The following is a 12,418-nucleotide window of genomic DNA, read 5'->3' on the forward strand; positions in this document are numbered from 1 at the left end:
AATTTTAGCTAATGAAGATCGAATAGAGTTGAAGGGATTGTATTTAGAGGGTATTATATGAAATAATGCTGAGTGAAGTAAGCAGGACTAAAAGAACATTGTAGAAATTAACTGCAATATTGTGAGATTATCTACTATGATGGATGCAGCTCCCCTCAGCAGTTCTGAGATCAAGGACAAGCCTGAGACACCTGCTATGGGCAATAATATCCACATCCAGAGGAAAAAGCTACAGATTCTGAATGCATACTAAGTTCACTTTTTTAAAATATATTTTATGTAATTCCTTCCTTTCTCATGGTTTTTTTCTTCCCCTTAGTTCTAATTCCTCTTTCACAACATGACTAATATATAAATATGCTAAACATTAAAGGGGGTAGAAAAATGTGGAACTCCTAAATTTGCAGATAGATGAATGTTAAAAAAAGAAATTAAATATAGATATTTTGGAAGTTTTGTGGAAGCTATGGACAATACATGACAGACTGCAGATAACAGAAAAAGTTTAAGAACTCAGAAATGTAACAATGTGTCAACAATAATATAGTATTGTGGATTATCTCTTAATATCATAATAATTCAGACTTCTTCTCTAGCATGAAGGATCAAAGACAAGAATTTTCCTGATTGCAGGAGCACCACATCCCTAACCCCCAAGCTATGGAAGAGAAAATTGAAACAATCTCTGACTTGTATTGTGATTTGCCACTGCTAACTCAAGAATTTAACCAACATCAATTTAAACAGTAATAATATATCAAATGTATCTTACTGTAAACAAACTATGTAACTCCACTAAAAACAAATGTAGGGGTGACTAGGGGGCACAGTGGACAGAGCACCGGCCCTGGAGTCAGGAGTACCTGAGTTCAGATCCAGCCTCAGACACTTAAGAATTACCTAGCTGTGTGGCCTTGGGCAAGCCACTTAACCCCATTCCCTTGCAAAAACTTTAAAAAAAAAAAAGGGTAGGAAGAAAAGCAGCAAAAGACTTGCTGAAAAATCAATAATGAGCTAAACTTTCTTTGGTGGACTGTGGAATATGGAATAAATTACAATAATAATAGTAAGGGATTAAAAATGTTCTGAAATTTCAGTAGGAAAAATAAAACCATACAAAAAATATTGGTTGCATGTTCACTCATATCCCTGATTCCCTAGTTATGGTGGAAGACTTGAAATTCTTCCTCTTATCACCACTAAGCAAACCACTCCTTAATTTTTTCAATCCAAATTTATTTACCCAAAATCTTGGTAGCCATTATCTTTTGAGCCTAATGGCATTCTCCTTTCTGCCTTTCCACCACTTCTACCCTCATAGAAGGGGTAAAAACATATTCTGAGGATCCCTACCACCCTAACTAATCCTCTCTCAAACTCTCCTACATAATGCCCCCATATTATCTGTATTTTTCTCTTACCTCCATTATCTCCTTATCTATGGGCTCCTTCCCTTCAGCTCTACAAGAACAACTGTATCTCTCCCATGCTTAAAATAAATCTTCACTTGATCCAACCACCACTTCTAGACAAGGTCCCAGCTCTCTCCTCCATATTTCTTAGCTGAAATGGAAAAAGCTCTCTATGCTAGGTGCCCCCACCTATCTCTTCTTACTAAATTCTAAACCCTCTGCAGTCTAATTTTTAACATCATCATTCAATTGAAACTGTTTTCCTCAAAATTTAATTGCCAAGTTCAGGGGCCTTTCTTCAACTCTAATCCTTTTTGACCTAAACATTAATAGCTTTTGAATCAGACTACAACCATCTCCTCCTGTATAACATTAACTCTCTGGACTTTTGTAACAACTCTTTCTTTACTCATCTAAATATCTGAGGACTACTTCTCAGGTTTTTGGGGGGAGGGAGCTTTCAGGATCACATAATAGACAGCTTACAAGACTGTTCTGGTTCATCTTTTCTATCCCTATGCTATCTCATTTAATGTGTTATCAAGTGCCATGGCTTGAATTATCACAGATGAGTGCTGTCCAACCTTAGGGTGCCATTAAAATAACTATTCAAGGGCCACACCTAGAATAAAAACTACAGTACACTAATATAATAGTTTATTTGTTGTCTTACCTTAGTTAGGTTTAGCAAACACTATGAAAAGTCATGGTACTTTTAACTTCCTAGAAAGTGGGGGAACGCACGACATCAATATGAGAGGCAAAGAAACAAAGGGCAATAGCAAGCACAAAAGGACAAAGCAACAACACAAGTGTGCATATTGACTAGTCTACATCACTGTACAGACAGAACATATCCCACAGGTCGATTGAAAATTCTATGTGATATGTTCCATTTGTAATAGTGCCTAAAAACACCAAAGAAAATTAACATCAACTATGTTATTTATTAGTGATAGAATTAAAAAAATCTAATATACATTCTATGCAAATTATTATTTTATTTTTTTTGGTCATAAGAAGTAAAAATTAAAAAATTAAAAACCCACAGGCAGCCCCCCCCCCCAGGTCATAGTTTGGACAGCCTTGTCATAGATGATTCCCAGCTCTATCAAGCTGACCTAAATCTTTCTCCTAATTTAAAGTTCCAGTCACATTATCACCAACTTCCTTTTGAATATCTCAAGTTGGACATCCCACAGGGATCTCAAATTCAACATGTATAAAACAAACAAACAAATTTATCTTCCCCATTCTCTTTCCAACTTTCCTAATACTAACAAGTAGTACATTATCCCAGTTACCCAGGCTTGTAACCTCAGTGTCATCTTCTATACAATTACACTCACCCTACACATCCATTCTATTGCTAGGTCTTGTCATTTTACCTTCACAACATATTTCATGTAAACACAAAAAAGTCACCACCTTGAAGTAGACCTTTATTACTTCCTTCCTTAATCTCGTACTCAAGCTCCTCTGCTCCCCATTTCATCCTCACGTCAGTTGAAAGTAATTTTCCTGAAGCAAAAACCTAACCATGTAACTCCATTACACAATAAACTCCAAATATTACCTCCAGGATCACATATAAAGCCCTCTGTTTAGCATTTAAAACATTCAAAAACTGGTTCCTTTCTGACTCTTAGTCTTCTTGCACTTATCCACCTCCACAAACTCTATAATCCAGGTATACTGTCCTACTTACTATTCTTACAGTACACTCCTCTTCCTAATTTCATCTATGCCCCATGACTGGAATGCCCTCCCTCCATACCTCACACTCCTAGTTTCTCTAGATTCTTCAAGATTCAGTTCAATTCTCACACTGAGCAAGGTTTTTCCTAGTCCTTCCTTCACCCATAGTTGCTTTCCTCAATAAATGCTTGCTGATAGACTGTCAAATAAAAGAATTGTGATATGTAGGCAAAACATAATTTTACAAGAAATAACTATAGCGTATATTTTAAAATTTTTTTATATTGTATCTTCCCAAAGTACTTTACAAAACCTTACTTGTGAGTTTTACTTCACTCTCTAAAACCAATTATGGAAAATATACTAGAGACTTTGGACCAAAAGTCAAATTATGATGGTTTAGTGTTTCAATGGAGAAGGAGAAGGAGTAGGGAATGATAAATCCAGTTTAATCTGGAGGAAGAACTTCAATGGTCATGAGAAGACTGAAAATACACAAATGTAATAAAGGTACGTTAAAAAAGGATAAAGCTTAATAATATTTGAACAAAATTTTGCCAGTAGCAAATCTTTCTGCTTCAGTGACTTAATGAAATTAAAGACGTCACAGAGTGGCAGCTGAGCTAAGATTTTAACATATGAAGGTAAACCTAGTTTTCCAATGAGCCAACCAGTTCCTCTTTTCTAATGTAATTGTTCCCAGCAAGTTGACACTAACCTGACACTTTCGATCACATTTGCTGCTGAATTTGGTAGCAAAAGTAAAAAGGAATGGTCCTCGACTTTTCACCAGAGTCCACCTGAATGCTACAGAATTCTATATCCAGTTAAAAAGCTAATAAAGACCTACTTAGAATTTGATTACCCCACAGATGACTAACAAATCTGATCATTTCGTAAAAATCATGCTAGCTTAAAGGCATGAAAAAGCAAGAGGAATTCCTTCTTTCCCCCTATTAAACCAAAGATGAGAGAACAATTGATAAAACTCAGAAATAATAATTGACAAAAAAGATTTACAAAGCACTCTTTCAAGTATTATTTCATTGGAGCCCATCAACAATCCTATGAGAGAAGAACTAAAGGTATTATATCCAATTTACATATTAATAAAATAATGCTAAGGAAGGTTAAATGACTAGTCAAATTATCATACAATTAATAAATGCCAGAGATAGGAGTTGAATCTAAGTCTCTCCAGATTCCACACCTAACACTCATCAAACCATACTACAATGCCTCCCTCCTTAACAATTTTCATGACTAAAGTATTTGATTAGTAACATTCCTCCAATTCAGGAAAGTAAAGTGCATTTTAAAAGTTTGATATATTTCTTTTCTTTTTCTTTTGTTTTTCCTTTTTTTTTTTAAAGCCAGATTCATATAAGAAGTTCCCAGTGAGGAACATCCCTTAAAAATGCAGAACAGTACTTTCTCAGCAACTTAGAGTTTTAGAGAAATGCCTGAGGCACTGAGATGTCTAGTGATTTGCCCAGGGTCACAAAATCAGTGGTCACAGGAGGAACCTGATTCCAAGTCTTTTTGACACTAAAATCAGCTTTCTACCGTATACCACTTGAGAAGAAGCTTTAAGGTAAAATTGGTGGAATTTCCATAGTATTGGCAAGATATAATGGAAGATCTGCAATGATCATGGAAGATGAAAGTAAACCTATTAAGTAACAAAGTAAACTGAAAGAAATTCAAACTGTAGATATGATTTACTTATTTCACAGTATTTGCCAACAGTAATCTCAGACAGCTGCAGAGCACATATTTGCCACTCATTGTTGGTGTTATCATATTTCAAACTCAACATTAATATGTGTAGTGATAGAAAAAAAACTCTTAAAAAAAGAGAAGTACCTTCATTCTCAATAGCATGACATTTCACCTTCAACACCAAGTCGAATGTTCTTTCTGGATTTTCTCTATAAGGAAAAGAACTCAGTTAAATTTATGCAGAAAGAATGAATTTTGAAACTTATTTATTTTTTAATGAAAGCATCTTTAAAAAAAATTTATTTAAGGCAAGGTGGTCAAGTGACTTGCCACACAGAAAGGTAATTATTAAGTGTCTGACTTAAGTCAGACTTAAGTCCTCCTGACTCCAGGGATGGTACTCTACTCACTGTGCCACCTAGCTGGCCCCAAAACTTGTTTCTTAATAGTAAAATAATGTTTTTCATTTTCTCAGTTTACTCCATAAAATTTTTATTACAAGCTTTCATCCTCATTGTCATCTTTACCATACTTCACTGAATCTAATAAAAAAAAAAAGGAAATATACAAAAGAGCCTCCCTAATTCTTTAAAAAGTTGATAAACTAAGGAAGGAAAAAAAATTTTAAAAGCCAAATCTGGTTTACAAAAGCTGTTTTATGGTGACAAAACCTTTACACCAAAAGTAAGACCACTATAAAAATGTCAATAGGACTATTCATAAATTTGGTTATATGTTTAAAGTTTTGTATTTTATTATTAGATTATCTGAAAAGAAACTTTAGGGCTATGGCAAAGAATTCTATTTTTATATTAATCATCCTTTAGGAAAAAATGTGGTTTTGTTTTTTTTGTTTGTTTTTCTGGTCATCTACCTAAGTACTGTATTCATCTAAGAATGTGATTTGTAAAAACACACATAAATCTCCTTTTCTGGTAGAACAGAAAAGATTAATCCATTTCTGTTTACATGAATTCCTGGAGTTTTAATATCTTGGTACTTTGCTTTAAAATTGTTCTTTCTTTCAGAAGATAGAGAATCCTTCACAGAAATTAGCAACCAAAAAAAAAAGTTTGTGAATTACAAAATGTCTATTGTCACAAAAAGTGATCATCGTGTATTTTTGGATTAAGTACTCTTTCCTTGCTCATTCATTCCCAATTTATTTCAAGGGGCAATTCTGAAGGATTCAATACTCCCATAACATTAGTAATGGGAGGTGGCAGTGGGGAAAAGCTGATTAGTTTTGAGATCATTTCCTGTGACCTATGAAAAACTTGCTACTGAAAAGTCAATCATTATTTAAGTATAAATGCAAGGCCACCAAAAACTTGTTACAAATTATATAGTTCTAAATTATTATTATATACTCTTTCACATTTAACATCATCTAGGGGAGAGTTAATCATTATTTAAGCAAAAATATGGATCATAGAAAACTTCCCTATAATTCTAAATTATTTCACTGTTCAGATTCACTAGGTGATACGTGAAAATTGCTCCATAGTTCCTAAACTTTAAAATTAAATTTCACTCAAATGTAAATATGTTATTTAAAAAGGGTTGAAAAGAAAGAGAGAAAGAAGTAGCCTTTCCCAAAAATCAGTTGACAAAATATTAGCTAGGATTTAGTATTATTGTAAGGTTTGCAAAAGCACTTTACATGTTATGCCATTTGGCCCTGAACAATTTCATTAAGAAATCAGAAACTTTTCTAGGATCAAATAAAATGATATACACAATGCTTTGAAAAACCTTAAAAGCGGCGGGTAAATGCTTGCGATAACTCTTCCGTCTTATTTACAAAATGTCATTATTCCCAAATGTCCTTATTGCCAAGTTAAATAATATTGTATCCCTAGCCACAACAGCCCTATAAAAATGCTAGCTGTGATTTTGTCTGATTTACATCATGTTATAATTCCCGAAAATAAACCTGCCTTTCCCAGCTATCTTTATGTGCCAAATTAAACAATTATTAAATCACTAGCAGTGGCACGGTGAAGAGAACAAATACGGCACTCTACAAACTTAAAAATGTTAGGTATCATTATTTATTATTTACGGGGGTCTGATTTCCAGAAACATAGCTAACACGCCATGTCTCCAAGACACATATTGGAGCATGAGCCGTAACCCCGCGATGGAGCGGCGTCCCCGCTTGGCTGGGTGAGTGTGGGCACACCTTGTGGGTACAGGGGCTCCCGGCCCCCCGCGGCCCCAGGCCCCAAGCCTGAAGCGCTTGCACCTGGAGGGCAGGAAAGCTGCGGACAGCAAGCACAAGCCGCAGCTCGGGCAGCAAGCACAAGCCGCAGCTCTGCCGGCGCACGCCGGGGCCCGAGAGGAGCCCCGCTGCCCCCGCCGCGCTGCCCTCGCCCCCCGGACGCGCTCCCCCGCCCGGCCGGCTCCCTCCCCATCCGCTCCCGCACGGGCTGGGGCGCCCCGGCCGCGGCGCCCCGCGCTGCTCCGGGGCCGGGGAGGGAGGCTTTGCGGCCTAGCCGCCTCCCGGGGCCCCCGCCCCCACTCACTTGGTCCTGCAGTCCATGATTACATGTCGGGTGCGGGCTCGGCCCGCCGCGCCGCCGCCAGCCCCGGGGCGGCCCCTCCGGGGGGGCGCGGCTCGCTCGGGCCGGGGCTGCGCGCTGGGCTGGGCCGGGGGCGTCGGGGCCGCGGAGCCACGGCCCGTGCCTCCGGCGGCGGCGTCCCTGGGCCCGGCCCCGACCGCTCCCCGCCCCCGCGGGCTCCGGCCCCCAGTTCCTGCCGCGGCGCCGGCACCGCGGCGAACCAGGAAGTGCGCTGGGGGAGGGGCGCCGCGGCCGCGGCACCTGGGCTCGGGCCCGGCGGGGAGGGGAGGGGGGAGGGGGGAGGGGGAGGAGGGCGGCCCGGCGGGGAGGGGGGAGGAGGGAGGGAGGGCGGCCCGGCGGGGAGGGGAGGGAGGGAGGGCGGCCCGGCGGGGAGGGGGGAGGGGGGAGGGAGGGCGGCCCGGCGGGGAGGGGGGGAGGAGGGAGGGAGGGCGGCCCGGCGGGGAGGGGAGGGGGGGAGGAGGGAGGGAGGGCGGCCCGGCGGGGAGGGGGGAGGGGGGAGGGAGGGCGGCCCGGCGGGGAGGGGAGGGGGGAGGAGGGAGGGAGGGCGGCCCGGCGGGGAGGGGGGAGGGGGGAGGGAGGGCGGCCCGGCGGGGAGGGGAGGGGGAGGAGGGAGGGAGGGCGGCCCGGCGGGGGAGGGGGGAGGAGGGAGGGAGGAGGGAGGGCGGCCCGGCGGGGAGGGGGGAGGGGGGAGGGAGGGCGGCCCGGCGGGGAGGGGGGAGGGGGGAGGAGGGCGGCCCGGCGGGGGAGGGGGGAGGGGGGAGGGAGGGCGGCCCGGCGGGGAGGGGGGAGGGGGGAGGAGGGCGGCCCGGCGGGGAGGGGAGGGGGGGAGGGGGAGGAGGGCGGCCCGGCGGGGGAGGGGGGGGAGGAGGGAGGGAGGGCGGCCCGGTGGGGAGGGGGAGGGGGGAGGGGGGAGGGAGGGCGGCCCGGCGGGGAGGGGGGAGAGAGGGAGAGGGAGGGAGGGCGGCCCGGCGGGGAGGGGAGGGGGGAGGGGGGAGGGAGGGCGGCCCGGCGGGGAGGGGAGGAGGGCGGCCCGGCGGGGGAGGGGGGAGGGAGGGCGGCCCGGCGGGGAGGGGAGGGGGGAGGGGGAGGAGGGCGGCCCGGCGGGGAGGGGGGAGGAGGGAGGGAGGGCGGCCCAGCGGGGAGGGGGGAGGGGGGAGGAGGGCGGCCCGGCGGGGAGGGGAGGGGGGAGGGGGGAGGGAGGGCGGCCCGGCGGGGAGGGGAGGAGGGCGGCCCGGCGGGGGAGGGGGGAGGGAGGGCGGCCCGGCGGGGAGGGGAGGGGGGAGGGGGAGGAGGGCGGCCCGGCGGGGAGGGGGGAGGAGGGAGGGAGGGCGGCCCAGCGGGGAGGGGGGAGGGGGGGAGGAGGGCGGCCCGGCGGGGAGGGGAGGGGGGAGGGGGGAGGGAGGAGGGAGGGCGGCCCGGCGGGGAGGGGAGGGGGGCGGCCCGGCGGGGGAGGGGGGAGGGAGGGCGGCCCGGCGGGGAGGGGGGAGGAGGGAGGGAGGGCGTCCCGGCGGGGAGGGGAGGGGAGGGGGGAGGGCGGCCCGGCGGGGAGGGGGGAGGGGGGGAGGAGGGAGGGGGGAGGAGGGCGGCCCGGCCCGGCACGCGCCCCGGCCTGACTCAGCCCCCCGCCCGCGCTCCCCAAGGCGCCGGTGCGGCCCGCACACCGCGGCCCCGGGCCGCCCCGCCTCGCGCCCCCACTGCCCGCGGAGGAAGGGGCGCGGGCGGGGATGAGTCGGCCGGACTGTGCACCTGCCCACCTCACACGCGGCGTCGGCCGCGGGGGACCCTCCCCGATTCACCCCCTACGGCCTTGTGTGGGGCAAAGAGGTAAATTAAACTTCAGAGATAATACAATAATTAGGTGCCTCCTGACACTAAATTTAATAACTATTTATTAGATGCCTTTTTTTACGTGCACTGTGCATACAAAAAGAGACAAAAGACAGTCCCTGCCCTCAAGGAACATAGATAGACAGATAGATAGATGATAGATAAACAGACAGACATGGGTATGGATATGTAAATATATATGTACATATATACACATATATGTATATATCTGCACAGTTTTGTCTCCATCCTTGACTTTCTTCAAGTACCAGCTAAGATCTCTCCTTTTGCAAAAAATCTTTACCCAATTCCTCCCTAATACTAATGCCTTCCCTCTGAGACTCTCTCTCGATCATCATATATATATAAAGAGAGAGAGAGAGAGGGACAGATAGACAGACAGACATATATATATATATATATATATATAAATTTAGAGAGAGAGATTGTGTAGTAGTTCTTTTTCATATTGCCTCACCCCCCCACCTATTTTTTAACCTCTCTTTGTAGATCCAGTGTTTATTTAGTAGAATAATAGGTTAATTAATGAGTAATAGATTAGCAGAGTAATAAGTTATACTTAATAAATGACGTTTGGCTTCACTAAACTTTGGTACACTTTACTTATAAAATATGGAGATTTATTTTATCTTAGGTTATACTAACAGAGCATCAACAGTATTGACAATCCTTAAAGAGGAATTTAAAGGGATGGGAGGTGTTGGAATACCAATTTCTCACAGACTTTCCCTTGAAAGGATGGCAATGGTCTTCTCACTAACTTGCATTGCCATATGACAGAGCAGAGAACCAGATTATAGGAGGCAGAAAAAATGAGCTTAAAAGGTCATCTAGTTCAACCCTCCTCATTTTACAAATGAGAAAGCTTCAAGCCATGATGTTTTCCTTCAAGTTTTTCTTCTGCTGTTCCACACAAATGGCAGAAATCACACAAAATGTGGCATTACTTTGGTGTTAGACATATTAATTTCAGACTAGGCATCTTCAGAACTCAATCATTAGGCCATTTTTTCTCACACTGGACAGGCTTTCTACTCATATTGCATGTTGTGTGATCAGCAGTCCAGGGTGTTAAAAAAAAAAATGTAGCATTACCAGGGACCAAGCAGGAAAGAAAGAAGAGAGAAAGAAACAGAATAAAGACATATGAATTATCAAACGCATTATGTGGTTTTTGGTTTGACATTAACACATCTTTGGATGAGACCTTTTACTTAAGTTTCTCAATTGTCATAGTTGTATAAATGGGAATTACCAATTTGTGTTTCACACTAAGACATGAGATTCAAATGAATATTACTAAAACTTTTGAAGTTCTTTGAAAAATTATTCTATGAATTTCAAAGCATTCTCTTTAATTACACATACTGCATATATTCTCTTACAATTACAATTCTTTTTACAGATATTACTAAGCTTCACTTTGCTCTCTGAAGTGAAAACCACTTCCTCTCTATACTCGACTGAATTTGTGGAACTTCTTCTTTCGTTATAATTAAGTCTTCCCTATGGCATGTAGAATACAAAGCATCGCTAATTGTCCCTGCATCAGCAGTTTGAGGTTAGGGTAGGAGGATGGGGAAGGATGAATACAATACTTACCCCTCCATTTCCCAGATTATTCAAATAAGTGGACACCATGCCAAAGAACATAAAAAATAATTATTCAAATTTGGTTATCTTATAGAAGAAATATTTTTTATATCCAATGTTACTCTGGGAATCTTCATCAATGTGATTACTCCACCAATGCCAACCTATCCATGTTCATCCCATCCTGCCCATGCCCTTCCATGAATCCACTACCCAACTTGCTGGAAACTTCTCCATATCTTGACACTGGAGCCATACAAATAGATCATTCAATGTATTTGCCATCTTTGCCTTTCTTAAATGATAGGCCTCACCTTTTCCTTCCAGTCCTACATTTCTTTGATGACATCCTTTACATAACCTACTTTGGTTTTCATGGGCAATATTCTGTAAATTTACTCTCCCCACCACCACCACATACCTTTCTATGGGCTTCTAAGCATCCTGAACTTCAGTTATTCAAAGTTCAAGAGAACTCATCAATTATCATATCCAAATAGCAGCCCTGAGTGAAACAAGACTGGCAAATGAAGGTCAGCTTACTGAAGTCAGAGCTGGACATACTTTTTTCTACATCATTCACAGTGAAGGGGAGCACCATGAAGCTGGAGTAGGTTTTGCCATCAAAACTAATCTAGTCAGGGCAGCTAGGTAGAGCAGTAGCTAGAGCACTAACCCAGGAGTCAGGAAGACCTGAGTTCAAATTTGACCCCAGACACCCATTGCCTTGCAAAAGCAAAAGCAAAAACAAAAAACTAGTCAACAAGCTTGAATGCCTATCAAAAGCTGCAAATGACAGGCTCATGACAATAAGAATGCCACTTACAGGAAAATGTCAAGTCACCATCATCAGTGCCTAGCTTACACCATGAAGAACTCTGGTGAAGTCAAAGAAAAAATTTGTGAAGTTCCAGAGAACCTTACAATCAATGTACCAAAAGAAGACAGTTCTGGGTGACTTTAATACTAGAGTAGGCTCAGACTACCAGATAAGGCAGGGAATCCTTGGGAGGAATAGAGTCAGAAACAGCAACAGTAATGATCACCTACTTTTGAAGACTTGTGCATCTCAGGACCTTCTCATCATAAATACTGTCTTCCATTTGCCTAAATGCAATAAAACTTCATGGATGTACCCTTGCAGCAAACATTGACTTCCAATATACTATGTGATTGTAAGTGGAAGAGATAAATGGGATATGAGAGTGATGAAGGCAATGTGTGGCACTGAGTGCTGGACTGATCACAGATTCATCCTCTTCAAGCTAAATATTCACATTCAACTGAAGCAGCAACTCCAGGGCAAAGTGACTACTAGAAGAATTAATATCAAGAGATTAGAGGGCTTCTTTGAACTGGCACATTTTGTTGCTTACTTGGAGGGAAAACTGAACCACACAGTTGGCAACAATAGAGCAAAAAAAGAATGGGCAGCTTTCAGAGGTTTGGTGTACAGCACTGCATTCATTGTACATTTGGGTCAGAACATTCACAATCATCAAGATTGGGTTTCATGAAAATGATGAGAAAATACAGATGCTACTAAATGAAAAACGAGAA

The 12,418-nt window shown here is 43.9% G+C and overlaps 1 protein-coding gene across 3 annotated transcripts in view; it reads right to left on the reverse strand.

Moving 5' to 3' along the window:
- Window positions 1–7,452, reverse strand: part of DENND1B (DENN domain containing 1B) — a 365,288-nt gene extending 357,836 nt beyond the window's left edge. For all 3 annotated transcript variants that reach the window (XM_074222288.1, XM_074222287.1, XM_074222286.1), the window contains exons 1-2: window positions 7,361–7,452; window positions 4,977–5,041 (exon numbers count right to left, since the gene is read on the reverse strand). In XM_074222288.1, the coding sequence (XP_074078389.1) occupies window positions 4,977–5,041; window positions 7,361–7,377 (82 nt within the window). In that variant the 5' untranslated portion in view covers window positions 7,378–7,452. The remainder of the gene's footprint in view (window positions 1–4,976; window positions 5,042–7,360) is intronic.
- Between the last annotated feature and the right edge of the window lie 4,966 nt (window positions 7,453–12,418).

Source organism: Macrotis lagotis, chromosome 2 (assembly GCF_037893015.1).
Source record: "Macrotis lagotis isolate mMagLag1 chromosome 2, bilby.v1.9.chrom.fasta, whole genome shotgun sequence".
Lineage (NCBI taxonomy): Eukaryota > Metazoa > Chordata > Mammalia > Peramelemorphia > Peramelidae > Macrotis > Macrotis lagotis.